This window comes from Mustela putorius, unplaced genomic scaffold (genome assembly GCF_011764305.1).
Source record: "Mustela putorius furo isolate JIRA1106 unplaced genomic scaffold, ASM1176430v1.1 tig00000929_pilon_pilon_pilon, whole genome shotgun sequence".
NCBI classification, from domain to species: domain Eukaryota; kingdom Metazoa; phylum Chordata; class Mammalia; order Carnivora; family Mustelidae; genus Mustela; species Mustela putorius.
Genome location: NW_025421520.1, coordinates 6,523,086 through 6,550,043, shown reverse-complemented (window position 1 = coordinate 6,550,043; position 26,958 = coordinate 6,523,086). Strand labels below are relative to the sequence as shown.

Below are 26,958 nucleotides of genomic sequence, written 5' to 3'. Positions count from 1 at the left end.
AGTGATGTTGACCTACATTTAAAGGTTTCGGCAGAGCCTGCTGTTAAAATGCCCTGCGCCTTACTTGGGAGGGAGAGTACCGTCCTCTTCTGACACATTAGCCCAGATCCCTTCTATATCAGCCAGACCAATGCAAAGGCCTGGAATTGGTCCCAGTAAATTTGGACTGGGGAGGGAGAGTGGGAGGTAAAGCCCGCAAAGGCAGGAGGGAAGGGCAAAGGCCAGGATTCGTCTTGCAAAAATTTCAAAAGGGTCAGTCCCCGTTTTCCTCTGGGATACCCAATACGTATCTGCAGAATTCACAGCAATCAGGACCTGGCATTGTTTGGGACTTTAGGGCAGGCCGTCCCACACGGAGGGCTCCCGGGAGCAGATCCTCCCAGGGCCACTTTGGGGGCGGCGGTGGGAGCGGCCCCGCCCCCCGCCAAGTGGCCCCCGCCGTCCCCGCAGGCGGGCAGGAGCTCGGAGACCATTGGCTGGCGAGCTGGCTGCGCAGGGGCGGGGAGCGCCGCCGAAGGGGACTGTTTGCTCCTACGGGCTGTAGATGGAGCTGTCCGGCCCCGGCGAGGGGGAAGGCGCCTGGAAAACGTTCTTCTTCTCCCTGGCCGGCCCGAGCGGGGAACAGCACTCCCAGGATGCAGTTTGTGTCAACACGGCCGCAGCCTCAGCAGCTGGGCATCCAGGGCCTGGGGCTGGACAGCGGGAGCTGGAGCTGGGCCCAGGCTCTGCCCCCGGACGAGGTGTGCCACCAGGAGCCGGCGCTGCGCGGGGAAATGGCCGAGGGAATGCCGCCCATGCAGGTGGGTGCAGCCCCCGCCCAGCGCCATGGCCGCGCCGCCTGGCCGTGGGGGCGGGGCGCGGGGCTGCGGGGCTGGGGGTGCGGGCGCGGGGCTGCGGGCGCCGGCGGGGGGCCGTGGGGGGCGGTGGGGGCGAAGCGCCGGGGGCGGAATCCGAGGCCCCGCGCGGGCCGGGGCGCGGGCGGACTCGCGCGGCAGGCGGGGCGCAGCGGCCCCGAGCAGGCCTGGCCCGCGCGCTCGCGCGTAGCCGAGCAGCAGGCCCCGAGGCCGCGTGCTGGCCGGGCCCGGTGCCGGCGCCCCGAGGAGGCCCCGCGGGGAAGGCGGCGGGGACCCAGCGGAGCCGTGACCGCGGCCCCCACCCCACCCCACCGCGGCCCGGGCTCCGCTTCGCGCTGGGCGTTGGAGCGCTCGGCCCGCCGCGCTCGTCCCCCGGCCACCGGCCGTGTGCGCCCCGGAGTGCCCCCGCGGGGTCACACCCCAGCCACCTGGACAGAAAGGTGTGCACGAGCGCTGTACTGCCGTCTCTCGCCAAGTGCAACGAGTAATTCACTTTCCCGTTGCGCCGGGTGTGGCGGAGGAAGGGGGCCGTTGAGAGGTGACTTTGCCTCGTCTGCAGCCGTTGGCAAACTTGGCTGCACCCTGGAGTCACCTGAGCAGCTTTTCAGACTCCCGACGCCCAACTTTGTCCCCAGCCTGTGCGATCGGCGGCGTCTCGGGGTGGAGAGTGGACCCCCGTCAGGTCTGGGAGCCCCGTAAGGATCTCAGTGCGCGCTGGAGTCTGGGAGCGGGACACTGTGCAGAGCGTGAGAGCTGAGTAGTGTTCCCGGGGCCAGTGTAGGAGCCGCCCCGGGCTCACCCCGCAGAAGCCCCTCCGTGCCCCGGCCTGCTTCTCCACCCGGCTGTCACCAGTTAGCCAGGAGTTGCTGTGCTGTGTGGGATCGTTTTTTTGGTTGAGGGCTCTGAACCTTCCAAAAGTCATCTGGGCCTGGTGACGCCCTGAACTTCACCATCAGCCCTTTTCTCTTACTATGTGCCGGCAGGAGCCAGGCCTGCGTGAGCTCAGATGGATGGCTTTGATGGAAACTTTGCCTCTTCTCTTAGCAGGGTCTGGCACCCGGGGCCCTGCTCCCCTCTATCCCATGTCTCGGGTGGACTCCCTGGGAGCTGTGGGGTGCTCCTCTGTGGCTCTCACAGCCGCTCTGAGTTGGAGAGGGCAGTGGCATGCCTGTCCCTGGTCAGCCCCCGTCACCTCTCAGCAGCAGGCCTCCGCTTTGCCCAGCCAGAGGGCCTCGTCGGCAGCAACAGGGAGGAAAGAAAAGGACAGCCCCTCCTGTCCCCCACATGGCGAGGGGAGTCGGTTATCAGCCCTGCTGTTGGCCGGGAAGCCCTGGGTCCTGGTGCGGTATGGGACCCGTTCCCGGGTCACCAGGGACCTGGGACCACCCTCTCTTGGTCATAGCTCAGCTCCCTACATGGACTCAAGGGGCCTCAGCTTCGAGGGGTAGGAAGGGGCCTGGTAAGTCCTCACAGGCATGTCCCCTCCTCTCCTCAGTGAGTGGTGTTTTTTAGCAAACCTATTTTCATTTTAGAAAATGTGAATCAGGAGTTGGATATGGAAAAAAACACTGCTCGTCCGCTCACTCTTGTGGGCTCTCTGGGGTCTCCCTTGGTCGCAGCTGCCAGGACGGGGGCAGCCGCTTACCCGAACCGTGCTTTTGTTACCCACAACACCTCGCGCTCCTCCCACTGGCAGTGAAACCAGGAGCGGTGGAATGGCCATCGCTGTCTCTCTGCCTCAATCCCATCATCTTTAAAGCGGAGATAATCATTCTTGCCCTAACCTGCTTAGAGATGGCAGGGGAGATTAGGGTCAGATGACTTAAGCGGGGAAATTCTTACTTTGAATCAGAAGGCACTAGGCGACTCTAGAGAGAGTTCATCATCAGGCCTAGCCCCTGAAGAGAGCAGCTGTGCTGTGAAAGGGGTAGGTGACACCGTGGGTGGCGGTCCACAGCCTTTGACTTGCAAAGGGTCCGGTGGGTAAACCAGTGACCGTCGTGACTCCTGCAGGCCGGAAAATGGGAAGGTTCACTAGGGGACTAGTCGAGCTACTGCTGAGGACAGGAATGAACACCCCAGCCTGGGGGGCGGGGATGGCAGAAGGGCGGGAAGCTGTGGCATCTGATTCGTTGTTCTCTGTTCTCAGGCTCCCCTCCCCACCTCACCTAGGGTCTCCGCCCAAGCTGTCACTTTCTCCCTCTGCACACAGGCTCAAGAGTGGGACATGGATGCTCGGCGACCGATGCCTTTTCAGTTCCCGCCCTTCCCAGATAGGGCACCTGTCTTCCCGGACCGCATGATGCGAGAGCCCCAGCTGCCCACGGCAGAGATCTCACTCTGGACTGTGGTGGCTGCCATTCAGGCTGTGGAGAGGAAGGTGGATGCCCAGGCCAGCCAGCTGCTAAATCTGGAGGGGCGGACGGGGACAGCCGAGAAGAAGCTGGCGGACTGCGAGAAGACGGCCGTGGAGTTCGGGAACCACATGGAGAGCAAGTGGGCCGTGCTGGGGACCCTGCTGCAGGAGTACGGGCTGCTGCAGAGGCGACTGGAGAACATGGAGAACCTGCTGAGGAACCGAAATTTCTGGGTCCTGAGGCTGCCCCCGGGCAGCAAGGGGGAGGTGCCCAAGGTATGTGGTGGTCCCCAGGGGAAGAGATGGAGGTGAGGACTGGCACAAAACTTTTGATTCATTTGGCTGGTCCTTCTCACAACACTCCCTCTTGTGGTGAGGGGCGGGCGGGGAGGGAGGGGCAGAGGAAGAGGGAGAGCGCCCTAAGCAGGCTCTGTGCTGAGCGTGGAGCTGGACGTGAGGCTTGATCTCGTGACCCCAAGATCATGGCCTGAGCCAAAATCAAGAGTTGGACACTCAACCGACTGAGCCACCCAGGCACCCCTGATTTCAATGTCTCTTATAGCCTGCCTCTCCTTAACTTAGTCATGAATGCTCTACCTCCGTGAGGCTGCCCTCCACCTATTCTCCACAGACTTTGCCTGCTTCTGTCAGGCTTTCCTGTCACCTTTCCCAATAACCCAAGGTATCTGGTTGTCTGAAGACTCCTGCCACTCTTCATGCTTGGGTTTTCCACTTGGCACCTACAGAGGACCATTGGTCGTTGGTTATCTTTGCACATGCACATTCGAATGCGGCTAAGACAGACTCCGCTCACAGGAGTTGCCAGGACGTTGTGGCCATCCTCTCTGTGGGCTTTCTCGCAGCTCAGAATTCATGTTCCATTTCCCTCTTCCACTCCCTCTTCTGCACCTGCCCCCACCCCCTACCTCCTGGATCATCAACACTGCACTGTCCACCAATGACCCAGCCTTCTGGTCTACTGAGAACGTAGAGTCACTCCAGGAAGCAGCCACTATGCTCATCTCCCTGATGCCACCTGGAGCCTGTTGGCTTCCCTGTTCCCGCGGCCTTGCTGGCTCACGCTTCCACCCCTCCCCGACTCCCCCCACCCACTCACTTCGCCCCGTGCTCGTCTGTGTCGTCCACTCTCCCCCTGCGGGCCGTTCTAGATGTCCTAGACGTCACCCATCTCTGTGATGAAAACCTCCCTAGGCCTTGCCTCTCCCTCCACTTAGTGCCTCATGTCTCTACTCCCCTTTAAGCAGAATTCCTTAAACGTATCGTATTTACCGTCTCCGGTCCCTTCTCTCCCTCTCCTTTTTAACCTTTTTATTATAGAAAACAAACATGCACACAAGTACACAGAATAGGGTGAGGAGCCATCACGGGCCCATCGTCCAGCCCCCAACAGCTGTCAGCTCTGGTCAGTCTTGTTTCCTCTCAGGCCCCACCCACATCCCCTCCTGTTTTGTTTTATTTATTTATTTATTTATTTATTTATTTTTCTCTTTTCAACTTTGAAATTTTTTTGATAAACATATAATATATTATTAGCCCCAGGGGTACAGGTTTGTGAATCGCCAGGTTTACACACTTCACAGCACTCACCATAGCACATGCCCTCCCCAATGTCCATAACCCCACCCCCCCTTCCCGACCCCCCTCCCCTCCTGTTTTATTTGGAAGCCAATCTCAGGCATCAGTTTTTTGGGTTTTGGGTTTGGTTTTGGTTTTGGTTTTGGTAATATTTCAGTGTGTAGCTCTGAAAGGTGGAGACTCTTTTTCTGAAATAAGACTTTAGCGTTACTACCGCCACCACAAAAGCCTCCACCTACTCAACTATCCAATCAGCGTTCAAATGTTCTTTTCTTCCAAATGCAGTTTAATTTGTTTTCTATTAGTTTGTTTGAATGAGAACGTAAGAAGGGGCTGTGTCTTTTAAGTCTCGTTAAATCTTGTGGTTCCTCCTCCATCTGTCATCTTTTCTTGAAATCCGTCTGCAGACGATCCTAGGCCATGCGTCCCCTTGAGTTTCCAGTTATCCAGATTCTGACGCTGCGTCCTCCACACTCTAATTGCACGTGTTCCTCTATTCTCAGTATCCCCGTAAGGTGATGATTGGATCATTCTGGAGCCTCTGCCCGTCACGCTTCTGCTCCCACCTCTCCATCCTCATGATGCCCACAGTCCGTTCTGTCAGCATCTTCTCTGCCCTCGAGGTGACGTTGCACGCAGCTTACCACCCCCTCCTTGAGACAGCTTTTCCCGGGGCTTCCAAGTGACCTCTCTTGAGGTCACCTATCTCCTATCTCCTGGTGGCTCCTGCTCAGTCTCCTTCACGGGCTTCCCCACCTCTTCCTGACCTCTTAGGTTTGGGGTGGTCCAGGGCTGGGTGTTGTTGGCCTTTGGCTCATTCTCTCTATTCCCTCCCTCATGATTTCGCTCAGTTTCAGGTTTTAAGTGCAGCCTGGGTGCTGTCAGCAGTCTCCGCCGCCCGCTCCCTCCCCATCTCTTGCCCAGACTTCCTTCTTGAAAGCCAGATTCACGTGCTTACCTGCTACTGCAGCAGGACTCAGGCAATGTCTTAGGTTTAACACAACGAAGCTGAACTCCCTTCTCCTGCCTGAAACCTCTTCAGCCCCATCCTCGTCCCCATGGAAATAGCTCTGCCCTTCCAGTGGCTTGGGCCAAAAACTCTGGGGTCACATTTGCTTCTCTTTCTCAACCCTCCTTCTGATGTATTTGTAAATGTCGTCTGACTTTTCTTCAGAATACCGTCACCAGGCTGACCACTCCTTTCCCCCTTCACGGCTCCCACCATTGCCTGGGGAAAGCCACCGTCACCTCGCCTCTGAGAGTTGCCAGGGCCTCCTGCCTGGTCCTGTCTCCATCCTTGTCCCTTCCCCTATACAATCTGTTCCCAGCAGAGCAGCGAGAGTGATCCTTTAAAAATATAAATCGGTTACGGCTGCTTAAACCCCCAACTGACTTCCCACCTCATGCAGCGCAAAAGCCCCCGTTCCATCAGGGCCCCTGTCCGGCCCCACCTTTCTGACCTCACCCCCCCTCTGTCCCTTTTGTCCCCTCCTTTCCACCCACACAGTCTGACCTCAGGGACTTCGCTCCCTGGGAAAGCTCCCTCCCTGTCGTCTCCGTCAGGTCTGCCCTTCCATGGGCCCCCCAACACCAAAGAACCATGTCCCCCCAGTCCCAGCACCCACTTTCCCCATCCCTGCTACCGTTTTCTCCAAAGCGCTGTGCCATCGAGCACCTTAAATATTTACTTCTTTTTTTGTTTTCTTGGTTGGTCTTCCCTGACCGGAACGTAATTTCTGCTTGGTTCACCACTGTGTCTCCTTGCCTGTAACTGCACCGGCTTCGGTCGGTATCCAGAAAGTGTTTGCCGTGTGACTCTGTCGGGCGGGAGAGCTCAGGCTTCCACGTGAGGGACTGGGTCTTCTAGGTCTCCATATTTTTCGGAAGAAGTGAAGTGTTAAGTACATAATTTCGTCAGTAAATACCCGGCTGGGCACTCTGAGTTTCAGTGTTCTCATCTGTAAGATGAGGAGTCACTGATTGTGTTGATGGGTTGTGAGGAGTCACTGATTTTGTTGATGGGCAAGACCATGTAGCCTGTTGTCTTAGTTTTCTATTGCCGGGTAACAAATTACTCCAAAACTTGGAGCCTAAAAATATAATTATTTGCCATCTTGCATTTTCTGTGGGTTAGGAATTCAGGAGCAGCTCGGCTGAGTGATTCTGGCTCAGAGGGTCATGAAGTTGTAATGAAGCTGTTGACTGAGTTTGTGGTCATCTGAAGGGTTGGCTGAGGCTTGAGGCTTTGCCTCCAGGATGGCCCAGTCGCTTGGCCATTGGCAAAGCCTCAGGTTCTCACTGTGTGGACATTCCAACATGGCTGCTTGAGTGTCCTTACAACATGGCAGCCGGCTCCGCCTAGAGAGGGTGAGCCAAGAGAGAGACCCGGATGGAGCTGTCCTGTCTTTTATGACCTGGTCTCAGAAATTGTACACGTCACTGTTTGTTAGAAGCAAGTCACTAAATCCTGTCCACGCTCGAGGGGAGGAACACTGCACTCTACTTTTTGAAGGAATGCCGAAGAATTTGTGGATATATTTTAAAACCCACCACCATGAAGCACCACAAGAGAGTTAATTAATGTTACGATTAATAGTTATAATTCACTGTGTAGCGTCAGCCACGCTAAGTGCGTTCTCTTTGTGGGATTCAGGGAAGGCTGTTGTTTCTCAGATCCCACACGCCTTTTGGATTCTAGTATGTCTGTTAATTGGCTGACAGATAACTCATAGGTAGGCTCCCTGCCGTCTCTGGCCAGACAGACTTCTGCTGTATCCTGGCCCAGGGAAGTTTTTATGTCCTGATGTCTCTTTCCAACTGTGGGACTCTGATTCCAGAATTGTGACACTTCATAGAAATGGTGAGGTGATGCAGAGGGGTTGGCATGTTGGAAAAGATGATGAACTTGGTGTTGGAAACATTTAGTTGAGGTACTTCAGAGATGATTAAATGGAGCCGCTCTGAGGGCCCTTGAAATCTGAACCCGAAAGGGAGCAAGGAAAATGTAAGAGTATTGTTTGTTGGCAAAGAGGTAACCATGGGAGTTGTGCGAAGAACGAGCTTGCGGAGGAGAAAGCAGAGGGACGGGGAAGGGCAGAGCCAGGGGCTGGGGGCGGAGGAGGAGGCAGTAAGCTGGGTGGGCAGGAGGAAGCAGAGTCGGGGGAACCAGGCAAGAGTGGATTCCAGAAAGGCGATCTGAAAGGGTACAGGTTAACAATGGCTACTGGTGGCCTTCAGGGTGTGGTTTCAGACCATGGGGGTTGGTTCACGGACAGATTTCAAGGTGGGAAAGGATGCATGGATTGTGAAGAAGGAAACACAAAACGTGTCTCTTGGGGTGTTTCAAGTAAAGAGGCAGAGTGGAGTTTGCTTGAGACTTTGGGGTTGAGTGGCGGGTGGTTCGTCTTAGGTCGGGTGACTTGCAAGGGAAAGCCATTGGAGAGGGAGAGCCTGAGACGTCAAAGAGAAAAGTTTGAGTGTTTGAGTCCCACAGGCAGGTGCTGGAGAAGTGAAGGGCACGTGAGCAGGGGGTTGGCTTGGTGAGAAGGGAGCTTGCCAGCAGCCAACCGGGATCCTGGTTCCGGCTCCTGGGTGGGGAAGATGCGGGAGGGGCGGGGGGGGGGGGCTGGGGAGAAGGAAGAGTTGAAAGAAGCCTCCCAGGGAGCACAGGAGAGACGTCTGCAAGATCCCCAGAGGCTTCCGAAGCAGCCTTGGGACGAGTGGCATGAACGAATGGTAGGTGTCACTGGCAGAATTCCATGACTTTTTCTAGGGGCAGGAAGTGAAAATGAAGAGAATGGTCTGTATCCATTTTCGCGGCTTGGGGATATGCCCCAGTCTGGTGGAAGGTCCAGGAAATTTAAAGGTGTGTTCTGTCTCTAAAGCTGGCTGCTGGGTGAGCTGTCAGTAGTAGGTGACACACGTGTGCCCACCACACCCGCACAGGATACCCGTGGGGTTATGGGCACCTGATGTGAGAACAGACATTTCCAACTCGGGGGAAGGTGCCACCCACTCACCGAGCTGGACACCAGAGGGCTGTCCTTTCCTGATGGGGACAGAGGTGCCACTTGGGCTAGCTTTGGTCCTGTGTGCAGGTGTGAAGACCAGTGGACTCAGATTAGGGCCGGGGAGAAGTGGGGGGTGTTGGGTTGCCCAGTGTGAGTGGAAGACTGGTCCTGTGGGGGTGGGGGCTGAGGGGGCAGGGCTACATGTCCCAGAAGGGAAGTTCAGACGTTAAAGTCGTGAAGTGAAACCCTTTTGAACGATGGGGACCAAGGCGAGGCCACACTGGTGAGCGTCTGAGAATAGCCCAGACAAGGATCCTTGTCAAACCAAAGTAACAGTTTCATGGAACAGACGAGACTGCCTGGACGAACAGGGGCCCGGCATCTGGGACGGATGACTCAGGCTGCCCGGGCTCTTCCTCCTGTTGGCAACAGCCGCTCGACATAGTCAACAAATATTTGCTGGCTCCAGACTCTGCTTCTAGACGCTTGGGATGTCGCCGTGAACAAAACAGAACGCGGTCCTGGAGCTTCAGCGCCTGCCCTTAGATTTACATGTTTTCCCTTAGATTTACATGTTTTTAATGACAAAAATGTAACTGCGTACCTTGCTGAGGTAGTAACCTGACTGGAAAGACAGGTTTCCTAACAGGGTTTTACTGTGCTCGGCTCACTGGTCCCCTTGCCCAGAACCTTCCACACCACTCTCACCCTACGTGCCAAAAGCAGATTGACTTTGGCTTTACCTTCAGGGACCCAGTTCCCCTGAAAGTGAAATTACAGGGGATATGGTGAAATGCCTTAAAAAAAAAAAAAAGGCAGTGTTGACCATCTTTGTTTGGGGAGCATGAGAAGATCCAGAATAGGGTGGGCTGACTCCACTCCAGGGGACCGGGCTGGGATTTGGGGGATGGGGAGCTGGGGCGAGCAGAAGCGGGCTCTGGGGTAGAAGGGGCCCCGTGGCCGATGGAGCGGGGGCAAGCAGGTGTCAGACTAAGACTCCTTTTGGCCAAGGTTCCTGTGACGTTTGTCGACATCGCCGTTTACTTCTCTGAGGACGAGTGGAAGAACTTGGACGAATGGCAGAAGGAGCTTTACAACAACCTCGTCAAGGAGAACTATAAAACCCTGATGTCCCTGGGTAAGAGCTCCTTCCCTCCTCCGGGGCGGTCTGGGCAGAGCGCAGGGGAACGGTTGTCAGACGCGGGCACAGCGTTCAAGTTCATCCCTGATGGAGATGCGAGTGACTGTCTGCTCGTGAGGCCATAGAGACAGAACGAGTATAACCAGATGACAGTTAGAAACCCAGTAAGAGGGCCTGTCACTATAGCACTGAGCTGCTTTCATTCTGGAATATGGCCAGACTGCGTCATTGGCACATGACCATGAGCTGCCTCCCCGTAGCCTTGCACAGGCCACAGCCGGGCTGCAGCTGGCTGCCGGGGTCCAGATGTTTCTGCACCAGAACTGGGAATCTGGTGCCTTGTCTTCAGGTTCCTCCCAAGAGATTAGCTGACGTAGGTGAGGGTACCACCTAGAGGGGCTCTCGGCTCTGGAGTGGGGAGACTTCTGTCGCCGCTCTTGATCGGCGTCCGTGGGTCAACTTCACCATGTCCTTCCTTCCCCTCCCTCATTCCAGACACGGAGGGCACAGTGCCCAAGCCAGATGCCCCATCGCAGGTGGAGCCCAGGGAAGAGCCTTGCGTGTGGGAGCAGCGTGACCCAGAAGAGAGAGAAATCCTAATGGACCCAGACACAGGTGATGGCAGCTGACAAGAGCCCCAGGTCCAGGGAGGGGCAGGAAAGGAACCAGGGAGACCTCGTTCCAGACAGCGCCGCCCCCGGTCAGCTCTCACCGAGATGGAAGGTGCCAGGGCTCTGGTCCTGGCTGAGCCCCGGAGGCCTTTCCTCAGGGCCTCCGCTCTCCGGAGTGGGGCTGCCCCGGGCACAGCCGAGCCTGAGCCGTGTTCTCTGCCTTATCATACAGACTCTGTCCTTCTTCAGGAAGGTCCCTTAGAAGGTCGCTTGGAGGCAGCCCCCTCCTTTCCAGTCTGTTCTCATTGGGCTATTATCCGTATGCCATAAATAAAGTCACCCCTAGAAGTATATAATCCAGGGGTTCACAAAGGTGTGTAACCAGCACAGAACCTCTTCGTCATGGGAAACCTGGACCCGTGAGCAGTCACTCTCACGTTCTCCCGGCCCCCAGCCCCCGGCCACCACTGATCGACTCTGTCTCTGTGCACTGGCCTGTTGGGAGCAGTTCATCTGAACGCCCTGCGCCCCGTTTTCCAGCACTGCAGGTGCTGAGCTCAGCAGGGCCCTGGCCCTCAGCAGGGTCACCTTGTCCTCCATCCCCGTGCGTGAGCTGGGATGGTGACTGCTGTGCCCGTGTTGTGGGTGGAACCAGCAGGCCTTGAGCCAGAGAGGTCGGCTGCCTCCCCAGCTGGGCTGGGGCCACAGTGGAAACCAGGACTCAGGTCTTCCGGTTTTTCCTCTGATCTTGCCCCTGACCTGAGCTCCCTGCTCTCAGGGGTCGTACCTTGCGTCATGGAACATCAGAAGGACACACCCCGTTTGTCACACCTTGGGGTCTACAGAGAGGACATGTCATTGTCTTGTATGTGTGAGGACGCTGTGTGTTATCCATGCAGGATGCGGCCAGGTGGAAGGCTTGCTAGTGATTGTGTGTGTGTGTGTGTGTGTGTGTGTGGCCACCTGTCTCTGATTGGGGTGAAAAACGAAAAGGAGCCTCTGTACCCAGAGGTCAAACTTCTGGCCTTGTTCTGATGAAAATAAACCCCAGGTTGGGCCGTTCTCTGGAACTCTCTCCCGGCCTTATTACATCTCATCCTACGGCTTGGCCTACCCCTTCGTCCTGAATACTGATTATTTCTCTGCCCCCCAGACCTTCCGCTTCTTGGGGTTCCCCGCAGTTGTCCGCGGGAACCTGAGGCCCCCCATGCTGACGAGTGCCGTCGCCTGCATTCCTGACACCAAGGACATCTGGGTGAGGACTGTTCAAAACAATACACCAAATGACATGCTTCTCTTGCCCCAGGAGCAGAGCCGCTGGTGCCTGCCCAGGATTCGTCCTCACAGGTGAAGCGGGAGGAAGCACTGTGTGTCCGGGGCCAGCGGGGCCTGGAGGAAAGAGCCATCCCCACGGAGTCCATTACTGGTGAGTGGGCCCAGCGGCTGCCCAAGCCAGGCAGGGAGCGGAAAGGGCCAGCAGGGTTTGCAGGCCCCCGCCAGCGCCCGCTGCACGTGGCCAACCAGAGGCCAGAGCCAGAAGTGGAGGAGCTGGGTCTGGGACGGGCCGAGAGACGGGATTTCCCGTGGGCACCAGCAGCACATCTGGGCTTAGCTCGTCCTATTTCCTCTCTCTTTTTTGTATCGGTTTTTAACTGTTCCTCCCCTTGAAGAGGAGCATCAGGTGGAAGTACTAAGTGTAACAATGAGTGATGGCCACTGTGGTCGGGGAATATATCCGTCCGTCCGTCCGTCCGTCCGTCCACCCTGCTCCTGACTGGGAAGGGCTTTCGTTGTCTTCAGCAAGTTATGGGTTGTTGCCTCTGCACCCGTGGGGTAGGCTGGAGGGTTCCTCTTACATGACGTTCCAGCTGGACTCTGTGAGAAGCCTCTGAGAGCATATGTGTGTTAGAATGCTCCAGAGAAACTCCACAGGGTGTGTGTGGGTATGTGTCTGCGTGTGGAAGAGAAAGAGAGAGAGAGAGACAGATAGACTGATTTTAAGGAACTGGCTTCAGGGACTGTAGAGGCTGCCATGTGCACCTTCTGTGGGCTGGAGACCCAGGACAGTCATCTGCCCGGACTCCTTCATCCCTAGGAGTGAGCCATCGTTTTCTGTGGAAGCCTTCACCTGGTGGGAAGAGCCCCCCCCCGCATTGTGGAAGACGGGTTATTGATTGAAATATTAATCTTCTCTTAAAAAAAAAAACGCACACACACAAAACAAAACTAAAACTCCATTTACAGAAATATCTAGAATAATGTCTGGGGGTGCCTGGGTAGCTCAGTCGGTTAAGCATCTGCCTTCAGCATGAAGGCATGATTCCAGGGCCCTGGGATGAAGCCCCGAATCGGGCTCCCTGCTCAGCAGGAAGTCTGCTTCTCCTGCCCCCTGTACCCCCTGCTTGTGCTCTCACTCTCTGTCTGACAAATAAATAAAATCTTTAAAAAAAAAAAAAAAAGAAAAGAAAAAAGGAATAATGTCCTTGCAACTATGTGGGTACTGTGCCCTGGCTGTCACAAAGTTATCCATCACAAGATCTAGTAAGATATTTATCCACAGGTTGGAACCCCACAAACCTTAGCCCCCCCTTGGTCAGAGCCTCACCAGCCCCCCCACGTAAGTGCTAGTGGCGTTGGAGTTGGGGAAAGGCCAGTCCCATTCCCACAGGTGTGCCCCTGGACAGCGGTCCAGTATTAGTATTTTCAAAGAAATCTGTAAGAGATAAGAAGGCAATGATGTTGAATGAGGTTTTAACAGACCACAAAAGAAAGAAGACGTAGCATACATCTTAGAAAAATCCCAATAAGGGGGTGCCTGGGCGATGCAGTCCGTTAAACGTATGACCCTTGGTTTCAATTCAGGTCATGATCTCAGGGTCGTGAGATCAAGTCCCGCATGGATCTCTGTCTTCAGCACAGAGTCTGCTTGAGACTCTCTCTCCCTCTCTCCTGCTCGTGTGATCACTCTCTGTCTCTCTCTAAAATAAGTACATAAATAGAAAAAGAAAGAAAAATCCTAACGAAATGTTGGATCTAAACGGCTTCCTGGAAGGCATCATGTTCCTGGGAAAATCCCCTTAGGAATGCCCATGTCCGTGCTGGTGCTCTGCTTTCAAGCTGAGTGTGCGTGTAAGGCCTGGAGTCCGCAGGAATGGGCTCCCCTGTAGGATACCCTTATTGGCAGCAAAGGCTCCATTAATTGGGGCCAGGCTGACTTAAGCTTTTAATTAATTAGCATCCTTTAATTATGCCTGAATTTTAGGGAAAAAAAGTAATTGCAGGAAATGAGAGATTTACCCAGCACACAAACTGGCAGGCTTGTCGTGTCCCCCGACGCATGCTTTGCTCTGTTCCCCAGACTCACCGGCCTCTGCCCAGGACCTCCTGTCCCGGATTAAACAGGAGGAGCACCCGTGCGTGTGGGATCAGCAGGATCTGGCGGAGAGAGATATCCCAACGGACCCCAATTCAGGTGAGCAAGACACCAGGATGGTATCAAGGACAAGGAGATTCTTACTGAGTTTTGTGTCCCGGGAAATCAATCTGATCGCTTCTGGTTAAGGCCAATGAAAGGCTCAGAGAATAAAATGCAGCGTATTCCTCTGGTAGCAGTTTTTGGAATATAACCATTGGTAAAGTGCAGAGGGCGTTTTGAAACGAACCATTAAATGGATCATTTATTGTGTCGGCGTAACCAATACTAAAATTATTTCTGCAATGGCAGTTTTAGAACAGTAAGTATAACCTGAAAAGCTTTTAAAAGTTGTGTATATTTTTGTGACAGAAAGAAAGAAATTTACATTTTCTGCAAGTTTTTGTGGGTGAACACTAGTTAAATAAATGTCTTCCCAGAAACTTCTGGGTAGGGTCCAGGCATATAGAACAATGAAGAAGATCCATTTTCTGGGGCCTGTGTGTGTGTGTGTGTGTGTGTACGCTTGCATGGGTGTCTGTGTGTGTGTGTGCGTGTACGCAAGCACACGTGTGTTTCACAGCTAGAGAAGTCCAGTGTCCTCTTGTTTGGTTACGATCCCAGAGTCTCATCCTCCCCCACTCACCAGGGAGAGAGGAGCGGACATAAAACCTAGTGTTCCTTGTTGTTTCCACTGTACAACTTCACAGTGGAGAAGCTGAAGGGCTCCCGGCCCGGTGGCAAAGCCAGCTGTTCCTGGTAGAGTCAGCAGTCCACACCTCCGCTCTCCAGAGACCTTGGTTCACTGCTTCTCCCACTGCTGGTTCTGAAGTCCTACTGCTTAGCCCTCGGTCCTGTTCTGGACCCACCGTTTGCTCTGGGGCTCCGTGGACAGAGCTGGAAGATGCAGGTTCCGATCTGTGTCTGCACAGACTTCGGGCCGGGCCTCCTCCTCCAGGGCCAGCTGCAGAAGGAGCGAGCACAAGCGAGACGCCGTGTCCGGGGGCAGCTGGGAGGGTGGGGACGGCCAGTATGAAACAGACCACAGCTGCCACGTGTCCTGCGAGCGCCGGCTGTGGCCTCTGCTCGTGGCGGCTCTCTCCCCTCTGAGGGGAGGCTCCGTGGAAGGGAACAGGACTCAGACTGCCTTCTTTCCGTCCGCAGAGTCTCTGATCTCAGCGCATGACATTCTGTCGTGGATCAAGCAGGAGGAGCAGCCGTACCCGTGGGGCCCGCGCGACTCGATGGAAGGAGAGCTCGGATTAGATTCTGGTCCCAGTGAGTAACGCACCCCACCCCGGGGCCCCTGGGTCTTTCATCCACAGGGATGGTGGCTTGCCTCCGCCTCCCCTACCCCCAGAGGTGATGTCCTGTCGTGGCAGCCGTCCCCCCATCTCCATCGAAGCGCTATCCCCTTTCCTTTTGGAGGATGGCAGCTGTGTGTCTGTCCCGTCTTAACAACGTACCACAAACCGGGTGGCTTAAAACAAGAGAAATGTGTTGTCTGTTTGGGCTCTGGAGGCCAGAAGTCCATCGTCAAGGGGTCGACAGGGGCATGCCCCCTCCGAAAGCCATCGGGGAACCCTGTCTTGCCTATCCCTGGCTTCTGCCGTTGTGGCAATGGTTAGTGTTCCCTTGGCTTGTAGATGTGTCTCTTGTCTCTGCCTTTGCCCCCCGTGGCGTTCTGCCCGCGCACGCGCGTGCGTGCATGTGTGTCTCCTCACCTGGCTGGCTTCCTTTAAAGACGTAAGTCAGACTGGATCAGGGCCTCCCCCTGATGACCTCATCTTCACAATTACCTCTGCAAAGAGCCCCTTTCCAAAGAAGGTCACTTTCTGTAGTCGTGGGGTTTGGATTTCAGCACAGCTTTTGGAGGGACATAGCAGGGCCCCTAAGAGCAGGGAGAGAAGGCTGGGCTTGGGGGGGGCTGACCCGGTGGCACCGGAGCAGACAGTGATGGGGCAGGTGGCTCGGGCACCGGAAAGCACTGACCGGGGCCCCCAGCCAGCCCCGAGTGGGTTCCCCACAGTCACTGGTGAAGAGACCGAAGGCCGGCTTGGGGGAGGGGATTGTTGTTGTTTTTTTTAATCCACATCAAGTATGGAACCAAACGTCTCACCTGACTTGGGCTTCCTGGGTCTTTTTTTTTTTTTGAAATTCCACTTACTGGCCAGTGACTTGGGCACATGTTTGTGGATTATTGAACACTCTTGGCGTCTGACTGGCGTTCCTTGCCAGAACCACGACCATCGCCTTGTTTTCAAGATAGCTGACTTAGCGTCTGCTGCTCAGAGCACTGGAGTAGCCAAACAGCGCATTCCTCGTGCTCGCCCCTGACACCCCCAGGAGCTTAAAAGTGAGGGAAGAGCTGAGGACGTAGATTCTTTCTTTTTTTTTTTTTAAGATTTTATTTATTTATTTGACAGAGAGAGAGAGAGAAAGCGAGCGCACAAGCAGGGGGAGAGGCAGAGGGAGGGGAGAAGCAGGCTCGCTGCAGAGCAAGGGAAGCCTGATACAGGACTCGATCCCAGGACTCTAGGATCATGACCCGAGCCGAAAGCAGTGGCTCAACCAACTGAGCCACCCAGGCGCCTGGACATAGATTATTTCTGACCAGGAAGGCCATTATAAGTCAGGTAAGTGGATCCCAGTGTCTGAGACAAGTTGAGTCCAGCCTGGAAGGGCAGGCGGGGGCCGGGGGGGGGGGGGAGTGGGTGGGAGCCGGAGGGAGCCGGAGAGGAGCAGTGTTATGCCCTTGTTTCAAATACAACTTAGAGCGGTTCCTCTCCCAACCTGCTGCTGGGGGGAGGTGGGACGGGGAAGCCGGGCCACTGTCCGCGAGGACAGGAAGAAGTGACAGCAATTTCCACTTCTTTCTTGCTGGTACTCGGGCCACTATTTCTGGCCTTGCAGGCGTATGTACTAGTTCATCCGACCTTGTGCCAGGAATTCTGCCCAGACGTTTGTCCCTCAATGCTGTCGCCTGATTTGTCCAAGTTCACTAGGGGTGCGTGGGCCTGGATGAGCCTTTTCTTATAGACCTGTGTGGTCATGGGGGTGGATCTAGGGAAGTCAGTGCCGAGCGTGCAAGACTTTGCAAGTGACCAGACCATTTTACCTCCTTGGTTTGGATATGCCGAGTTAGAGAACAATTTGCTTCATGTTTTATCTCTGGAGGCCTTCAAACTTTAGCATTTGCGGGGAGGGGCAATGCCCAGAGTTTGGGCAACAGAAGCATCTGGAAATGCTTCTCCTACCTGCCCAGTCACCAGAGCCTCTTGACTTTCTCCCAAAGTGGGCCTGCTTTCCACTTGTTTTTTCTTTCTTTCTTTTTTTTTTAAGATTTTATTTATTTATTTGACAGACAGAGATCACAAGTAGGCGGAGAGGCAGGCGGGGGTGCGGGGAGCAGACTCCTTGCTGAGCAGAGAGCCCGATGCGGGGCTTGATCCCAGGACGCTGGGATCATGACTTGAGCCGAAGGCAGAGGCTTTAACCCACTGAGCCACCCAGGCGCCCGACCTTCCACTTGTTAATGAAACTAGTATCTCACCTGTGATTTCTTTGAGGTTTAAAGACATGGAATCGTGTATTCTGGAGAGAAGCTGGAAGGGGAGAGAGTTGTGGGAGTCACGGGTAAAACATGGAACTATAGGGTACCCGTCCCTATCAAACTCCTTCCCCAGCCCGGGGGTTTGCAATAAGACCTGGTGTCCTGTTTGACTTCAGCCTAACTGGACATTACATTTTAGTAAAAGGGATTCCTCAGTTTTATTAACGAATGTGTATTTTCTTTAAGATTTTATTCATTTATTTGAGAGGGAGAGCGAGAGAGCACGAGCAGTGGGGAGAGGCAGAGGGAGAGGGAGAAGCAGTCTCCCCACTGAGCAGGGAGCTGGTTGTGGGACTCGATCCCAGGACCCTGAGATCATGACCTGATCCAAAATCAAGAGTCAGTTGCCAAACCAACTGAGCCACCCAGGTGCTCCTTAGTTTACATTTTAAAAAGATAAGGTCAAGAACGGACAGGATTGGAGGGGACCATGGGCTGGAAGCAGAGAAGCCATTTAGGAGGCTAATGTGGTTGGCACAAAGGTGAGGAGATGACCGTCGCTCAGAGTTGGGATGGGGGAAGTGCTCCGGGCGAGAAGTGGACAGATTCAGGACAGACTCCAGACGCGTCGCTAAGCAGCTGTGTGTGGTGGTTGAGCGGTCAGGAGTGACAGCCAGGGTTGGGCCCTGAAGAACCAGGAGGCAGCAGCGCCCCTTAATGACTTGGTAAGTGCTGGGAAGGAGCCGGTTTACCGAGTAAACCCAGCGCTCTGCTTTGGGTCTGTTTGATCTGAGATGGCATCCTGGTAGGCAGATGAACGTTCAAGAGAGAGCGCAGGGCTAGATGACTTTGGGCGTTGTAACCTGCAGTGATTTCTATAGCAACTACCCGGAATTAGAGCAAACTTTGTAGGTGAAGTTGACAAGATCGCTCTTGCTTCAGACACCAGCTGCCAGTTCAAGGGTCCCCAGCCCACTCACTTCCGCCCAGCCCTATAAATGCAGGGGTTCCCATTAACCCCCTAGCTTCAGCATTTGACTACAACAGCTCACAGGACTCAGGAAAGCTGCTACACTCATAATTAGTTTTATTAGAGCAAAAGGATTCAAATCAGAACTAGCCGAAAGGAGAGATCCATAGGACTAATTCTGGAGGGGGTCCTAAAACAAGCCTCTGTTGTCTGCTCCGTGTGGGATCAGGAAGTGTCACTGTCCCAGCAGTGATGGGTGACCCTATGCAGAGTACTGGCCATGAGAGAGCTCACTTCTGTGTCCGGAGTTCTTACTGGAGTTTCTTTTTTTTTTTTTTTTTTTAAAGATTTTGTTTATTCATTTGACAGACAGAGATCACAAGCAGGCATAGAGTCAGGCAGAGAGAGAGGAGGAAGCAGGTTCCCGCCAAGCAGAGATCCCGATGCGGGGCTGGATTCTAGGACCCTGAGATCATGACCTGAGCCGAAGGCAGAGGCTTTAACTCACTGAGCCAGCCAGGTGCCCCATTACTGGAGTTTCTTTATATACTTATTGATTAAACTACCGGCCTTGACGTGAGCTGTTCTCTAGCCTGTCTACTCTCCAGAGGTTGGGCTCAAAGCCCCAGCCCTCTAATCCTGTCTGTGGATGGTCCTTCTGGCATACCCAGCCCCCATCAGGGTTCTCCCTTTAGCTTAAACTGTTTGGGCACTTACCATGAATTACTCCGTGAGCATAAAACATCGGAGCCCACCGTGAATAACAAAGACACTCCTCTCACCCTAGAAATTCCAAGGATTTAGAGGCTATCTCCTAGGAACCAAGGACAAAGGCCTGTTAAATTATTACACAGAGGCTGTTTTAAGGCCGGGGCCTCTCTGCGACCTAGGGAGAATGTAGACAAAGAATGAAAGAGGAGCAGGTGTGAGCCTGGAGGAAATCCAGAGGAGCCTGGCATCACGCAGGCTAAGAGAAGAGACTCGAGAGAGAGAGAGGGAGGGGTCAACTAGCTCAAACCCAGTGACGGGTTAGGATGAATGTGCCGGCTTGGGAAGAGGCAGGCGGATTGATTTGGCAGGCTGGAGGCTGTTGGTGACCTTGACAAAAGTTATTTCAGTGGCGTGCTGGGACACATGCCGGATCTCAGGAGTTCCAGAGCAAACGTAAAAGCAAGGGTAGAGAACTCATCAGGAATATTGGTCTGAAAAGGAGCAGAGATGAGGTCAGACATGAGGAGAGACGGTGGCTGCAGCCTAGGAGCACATGGGGTCTAGGGAGAGAGTTCTTTTAAGTTGGGGGATCACTGGACCCCTGTGTCCAGTAGGGTGCACTCCATTAGCTTTAGAACCCTGAGTCAGACTACCTTGAGGAACTAAGACATCTCCTCCTGTAGAGCTAAGAGGCAGTTCAGTTTCGGCCTCAGTTGATTCAGGGATGAGGCGAGGTCATCTGGGACCCAGGTTCTTTCCAACTCCCAGCTCCGCTTCCTTGGCATGGCTGGAGCAAGATGGCAGCCGCTGTTCCAAGCAATCGCCTCTAGACCAGAGGGAAAGGAAGGGTCATCCTTCTTCCTACACTCTAAGGAGTTGAGGAAATTCCCAGAAGCCCCCTCCTCACATCTCACATGTCATCAGCCAGAACGAGGCCATGTGCTTATGTCTGAATCAGTTCCCAGCCAGTGACGTCCAGGGTACAGGTGCTCACGTTAGAGGCTGGAGGAAAAGGTGTGACGACACCCTCGCCGAGGATGGAGAAGTAGGGCACACTGAGGAGTGTAGCAGGGTGCCTGGCTGAGGGGGTGGGGTGTTTAGAGATTTGTGCAGTTTTCTCCAGCTGTCTTCAGTTGCCTGAGTATGGTTGGGGGTCCCCAGGCAAGCAGGGCAGAGGGGACAGGAGCAGAGGCATAAGGGGTGTGTCATGGTGAGTGACCCCAGCGCTGAGCACGGGAGTCATGGGGGTCAGGAAGGGAGATGAGAGGGTGAGAGAAGCAGATTGACCCGCACACTGAGTCTGAAACCTTATCAGGGTAGGAACAGGACCGGTTCAGGCTGGGTTTCCGGGAAAACAGCCCCTGAGATGGAGACTCCCATGCGTGTGGTTTCCTTGGGGTCCTCCTGAGAATACGGCCTATGAAGGAGTGAATCGCAGATTGTGTGGAGGGACAGAGGATGCCCAGAGTCAGCCCCCAGGATGGAAGGCCTGGCACCGGGGGTCAAGGTCGGGAGAATTTCTTCAGCCTCTGCTGCTGGCCCGTGTCCTGTGGAGAAGGTTCTCTGCTCAGTTTTGATGGGGATGGAGAGGGCAGGCTGGGCCTTGTGTGTTTAGGGGTGTCACGTGAGGAGGACGGGCCTCAGGCAGACACCATGAGCAGGGGCGTGGGGGGTGGAAGCGGGGCAGATGTGGCCCTGGAAATGGCCTCCAGGGAGCAGATGGGACCTGGCCTGAGGATGCCAACAAGAGGTGGGAGCAAAGGCTTCTTTACTGTTCTACCAGCTGCCCCTCAGTGGAGGAGGGGCTCCTCCAGGGAGAGAACGGGCACGTGAGGTGGGACATGGGGTGGTGGGGGTGAAGGGGTGAGAGGAGCCCTAACTACAGCGGGCACCGGGGTCAGGGCGCAGATGGGACCAGACGCCAGGGTGGGCCTGGGACCCGGCAGCTGTTCGAGTCTGAAGGGCACTAGCTCAGAGGAAACGGGACTGAAAAACGCCGCATGGTTTTGGTCCCCGCTCCTTGCGTTTCGTTTCCGCGGACCTCCTGTCTGCTTTCACCGTGGATACGTTCTAGTACATTCTTTCCTCCCAGTGAGAAATTCGCCTTAGATAAATTAGCATTGAACATCAGAATGCAATTAAGTGTCATTATTTCCTTCCAAGTGACTTCCAAATAGCCCCACCCCCAGGCCCCAGGCCCCGCCCCTGCTAGTTTCCTCCGGTTACTAACTGCTTGCTGCTGGTGCTCTCCCCCGGGTGGCTTGGGACGGGTCGACGGTCAGGGAGCCCCAGAGCCAGAGGGAACGTGGCCGCCGGCCTTGCTCAGGGCCCTCACTTTTCCGAGAAACTGAGGTCCAGATCGCCTGCGACTCCCGCCAAGCCCCGGGGGAGTCGGTTAAGGCCCCGGGCCCCTCTCCCGGGGACGGTGGGGGCGGGTGGTGCTGGTGCGGGCCCGGAGCGAGCGCTGTCCAGCGCGTCACGACTCCGTGTCTCCTCCTCCGCAGGTGACAGCCTGCTGCTGGTGAAGAACCCGCCCCCCGCCCCGCAGCAGCCGCCGCCGCCGCCGCCGCCGCCGCCCGCCCCGCAGAGCCTGCCGGTGCTGCCCGCGGCCGAGAACGCGAACGCGCCGGGCGCGGGGACCCCGGACGAGGGCTTCCCCGCGCTGGCCGGGGAGAGGGGCGCGGGCGGGGCGCAGGCTGGGGGAGCGGGCGGCGGCGGCGGCGGCGGCGGCGCGGGCGGGGGCCCCGGGGGCGGCGGCGGCGGCTGCGGCAGCTGCTGCCCCGGCGGCCTGCGGCGGAGCCTGCTCCTGCACGGCGCGCGCAGCAAGCCCTACTCGTGCCCCGAGTGCGGCAAGAGCTTCGGCGTGCGCAAGAGCCTCATCATCCACCACCGCAGCCACACCAAGGAGCGGCCGTACGAGTGCGCCGAGTGCGAGAAGAGCTTCAACTGCCACTCGGGCCTCATCCGCCACCAGATGACGCACCGCGGCGAGCGGCCCTACAAGTGCTCCGAGTGCGAGAAGACCTACAGCCGCAAGGAGCATCTGCAGAACCACCAGCGGCTGCACACGGGCGAGCGGCCCTTCCAGTGCGCGCTCTGCGGCAAGAGCTTCATCCGCAAGCAGAACCTGCTCAAGCACCAGCGCATCCACACGGGCGAGCGGCCCTACACGTGCGGCGAGTGCGGCAAGAGCTTCCGCTACAAGGAGTCGCTCAAGGACCACCTGCGCGTGCACAGCGGCGGCCCGGGGCTCGGCGCCCCTCGGCCTCTCCAGGCGCCGCCGGAGCACGACTAGGGCTGGGCTGGGGGAGGGGAGGGCCCGAGGCCGGAGCGGGGGCTGGGGGAGCGGGCCTGGGAGGTGGCCGGAGCACCCCTGATCCTGCCCCTGGTTCTCTCAGCGCGCCTTCCCTCCCTCCGCCTGCCACCTGCTGGAAATTGGGAAGAGGGATTGCACTCCAGACAGGGTCCCCCGAGGGTCGGACAGGGGTCCCCTAGACCTGTCCGGCCTGAGTGGATGGCCAGCTCGTCTCGTGGGGGTGATCCAAGGGGCCTGCTGAGTGTCTTTCCCCCAGGGAAGGTGCCAGAATGGACAGTGAGGAGGCAAGAGGCTTGGGGCAGCCCCCTCGGACGCCTCGCCACCGAGCGTGCCCTGGGTCAGACCTCACTTTGTCCAGTGCGGCCACTGGCGTCACAGTTGGTGACCGGGGGAAGCAACTAGGCAGTCTCAGAAGGCCTCTGAGATAAATAAGGCCCTAAGGTTAAGAGAGGCTGAATAAGGAAGCAGAAGTGTGACGGGAGGTGAGGGATGAGCTAAGGGGTACCATCTCTGATGACAGCACTGCCTCGCGTTCTAATAGCGCTTTATACTTTTTTAAACGTGTTTTCTATCCGTTATCCGTTTTCACCCTTAGCCTGTCCCTCTGAGGGGTAGGATTGTCCCTACTGAGAAAAGAGGCCCAGGTGGCTGGTTTACCAGGATCACACAGGAAGAGAGCCGCAGGGCTGGGACCAGGGCTTCTGACCCCAGTGCAGTGTCCCCCCCACCACACACACTGCCTACCTCCCATGGCTGAGAGGCTTCTGGGTCTGGTCTCTCCCGGTCTCTCTCTCTCTCCGGTCTCCTCCCCAGACTCAGAAAGCAGCAGGGGGCCAACTCCCAGGGTTTCTGGGGGTTGGGGAACCCATCAGCTACACAATGCCCTGGGTCGCGCATCTGAAAGGCTCTTCCCGTGTAGGCATTCCCAGGCGGCAGGTCCCCTCCCCCAGCCGGTCCTTCGAACCTCCAGTCCTTCAATCTGGTGCAGCATCTTGTCACTGCCCAGTAGTGACCCGGCCCTCCAGAGGCAGCTGTTGCCCTGGGTCAGACCTCACCTTGTCGGTTTATTCCAGTTTCCCCAGGGCAAGGAGGTGAGGAAGGGGCTCCTGCTGCAGGAGCAGGAAGTGAGTCTCTTCCCAGGAGGGCTGGGCAAGTGGGTGCTAGAGTCTGAGAGCCTCAGTCTCCTGCCCTGAGCCTCCCCACTGGTGCTATCTGTTCGCTGACCGTGCTCAAGGACATGGACACAGACCCCACTCGGCCCCAGACCCTGCAGGCGCCTCAGGGAGGCGCCCAAAGGACTCCCTTGAGCTGGTGCATCCACTCCGTGGTCCTGAGGGGCCACGGTCTCCATTTCTGCATCTTGCATGACCAGGCACTGGGATGGGGTGGCGCGCCCCGACACCCTTGTTTGTGTCAAGAATGACTTTTTTCCTGCTCCTCCCGTCGATCCTGCTTCTCTCCCGGTTCAGGGAGCACCGTGGGCAGCCGGCAGCCGGCACCACGTTTGCCAGCGTTCCACTTCCACCCTTCCCCTCATCTGCGCCGATCTGCTTTCCTCAGACCCCTTTTTGCCATGCAAAGGGAATTCTCGAAACTAATAAATGGTGTCCAGATTGCAGACTGCATTTTCAACAAGGCCAAGGGGTTCCGCAGTGTGGCTCCTTAGAGAATCGGAATCCAACGAACTGGGATTTTTTTTTTCCTTTTGCTTTCTAAGAAGAGTTGAGAAGTTAGACAAATTCAGTGGAGTTTTGGGGTTTTTTTGTTTGTTTGTTTATTTGCTTTAGAGCAGAAGAGAACACTCTAGTCCAGTGTTTTGGTTGGGAGGAGGCAGTATTCTGCTTTAAAAAGTATATGCAGGAGATCGATATTTTGATAATATAAATCATGGAGAATAAGACCAACAATTTTTTTTTTTCTTTTTCCCTAACCCTAACCCACAATTTTTTTTTAATTTTTAAAATTAATTTATTTTTGTGGCTGTTGAGAGCGTGAAGAGGGAAGAAATCCCACTTGAGACATGGGTTTGGAACACCTGAACGCGTAGCTGGAGTCCCTTTATTTTAACCTCAAGGAGCTGATTCCCAAAGAGGGTTAGTGACTGAGCCAGTAAGAGGGCCCAGGCCGTCTGGTTGCCACATCCTGGTCTGGCAGATGCCACTGCATCAAGTGTCCCTTGGCTACACCAGGAGACACTCCAGCGCCCCTGGCACTGGCCTTGGGCTTGTCCTAGACTGAGCTCCACTGCTGGAGCTGATCAGAGGTGGTAGCACTTGGTGTGGACCTCTACCAGGCAGCAGGGGTCCTCAGTGTGGACCCTGGAGTCCACTTACTGAAGCAGGACAAAGGTCAAGGGTCCTGCTTTGAAGGTGGATTTTTATTTTCCTTCTGATAATGTGTTAATTAAAGTTAACTATTTTAATTTAAAAAATGCATGCATTAAAAATTTAAATGGTTAAAAAAAAAAAAAAAAAGACACACCAGTAAAACTCTTTCCTACCAGACTCCCTGTTGAGAGATATCCACTGCTAAGAGTTTTTTGTATGTCCTTCCAGAACTGGAGAAGTCAAGGCTTGGAGGATGAGTTGGATGGGGCTGGGGGGCAGCGGGGGGGGGGCAGAAGCAACGTGTGATGAAGATGATACTCGGCAGGGAGGCAGGAATTGGGGTTGTAAGACAGGAGACTGGCCTGGTCATACTCAGGATGTGAGAAAGTTGTAGGCGATGTAGTTTCAAGGTGAGTCAAGTCCAGGCCACGGAAGGCCTTGAATGCCAAGACTATTCCATAGACAGGCTATCAATTAGCCTGAGATCTACTGTGCCACAGATCTGTCAGAGCCCCCTTAGGACTCTAGAAGCCCAGGGGTGCCTGACTGGCTCAGTTAGTAGAGCATGTGACCCTTGACTGTGGGTTCGAGCCCCACACTGGGTTGTAGAGATTTAAAACTTTTTTTTTAAGGTTTTATTTATTTGAGAGAGAGATACCAAGAGAGGGAGCACAAGCAGCGAGAAGGAGAAGCAGGCTCCCCACTAAGCTGGGAGCCCGACGTGAGCTTGATCCCAGGACTCTGGGACAATGACCTGAGCCGAAGACAATGAACCAACTGAGCCAACCAGGCAGCCCTAAAAAATCTTCAGATGCCCAGAGTGTATAGCTCTAAGAGGTCAGAAGGAATGAAAATGGAAATCTTGAGACAGCAAGTTTAAGCTAGACACCACTGAAAATGAGCAATGACAAGGGACCAGTTCTCTTATAATGAAGGCTTTGGGCACCATAACTGGCTCTCAGATCTGGTCCCAGAATATTGGGTGTTGGAGAGTAATGGGAAGGAGGGAATGTCACACTGGGCTCAAGACGAACCAGCCTATGATGATATTTAATGGTATTGGTTTATCCGATTGTTGGAAAATCATGCAACGGAGCATCAGATCAGCTTGGGGCCCTGAATAGGACCATTTGGGGAAGGCCATGGCTGCCATTCCGTCTGCCACTGACTCAGAGACATTGTGGAGGGATATTTCTAAAAGAGTAATTTTTTTAAAGATTTTATTGAGGGGTGCCTGGGTAGCTCAGTGGGTTAAGCCTCTGCCTTCAGTTCAGGTCATGATCTCAGGGTCCTGGAATCAAGCTCCACATTCGGCTCTCTGCTTGGTGGGGAGCCTGCTTCCCCCTCCCTCCCTCTGCCTGCCTCTCTGCCTACTTGTGATCTCTGTCTGTCAAATAAATAAATAAAATCTTTAAAAAAAAAAAGATTTTATTTACTTAGCAAGAGAGAGAGCATGAGGAGGGAACCTGACATAGGACTGGATCTGAGGACCATGGGATCATAACTTGCCCTAAAGGCAAACGCTTAACGGACAGCCACCCAGGTGCCCCTAGAAGAGTAATTCTTGAGAAGAGGGATCTTGGGCGTGAGAGTCTCACTCCCCTCTCCCGGCTCACACCAACCTGTGAGGCTCCCATAGGTCCCCTTCCAAAAGAATCTTTCTTCTAGTGTGATGCTGGCACTGTGTCCTAGAGGTTGAGAACCTCTATTCAGATCTCGATATGTATTTTAAACCAGCATCCTACCCCAGCATAGTAATTTCTGTAGGTTTCCTTCTGTTAAAAGAGAAAACTGCCTTTGATATGTATCCCATTCAAGATTCAAGGGGGACACCATATCCAGTCCTAGAAGTGAAAGCCCGTGTTGGTTACCCAGGGGTCCCCACAACTTCCATCCCTATGGGGCCAATATCCTTTGACCATAAAATGACTTGAGTCCCCAAGCAGGATCCCCTGCCCCATGTCTCAGGGATGTGGGGGTGCGGACAGGTTCATTTTCCTTTGTTAGCTTATGCTTCCTGGATTCACAAATTGACTTATGTCTGCGTTCCTGCTGCTGGCCTGCTCTCAGCTCTGCATTAACCCAGACAGCTCTTCGTCTT

General features: G+C 55.2%; 1 protein-coding gene across 1 annotated transcript; it reads left to right on the top strand.

Moving 5' to 3' along the window:
• The first annotated feature begins 502 nt into the window (after positions 1–502).
• ZNF282 (zinc finger protein 282) lies at positions 503–24,211 on the top strand. The gene is made up of 8 exons (XM_045086433.1): positions 503–800; positions 3,067–3,486; positions 9,828–9,954; positions 10,453–10,572; positions 11,875–11,994; positions 13,927–14,040; positions 15,145–15,258; positions 21,719–24,211. Exons 1-8 carry the CDS (start codon positions 636–638, stop codon positions 22,507–22,509), a joined length of 1,971 nt encoding a protein of 656 aa, XP_044942368.1. The 5' UTR covers positions 503–635; the 3' UTR covers positions 22,510–24,211.
• Positions 24,212–26,958: the final 2,747 nt, after the last annotated feature.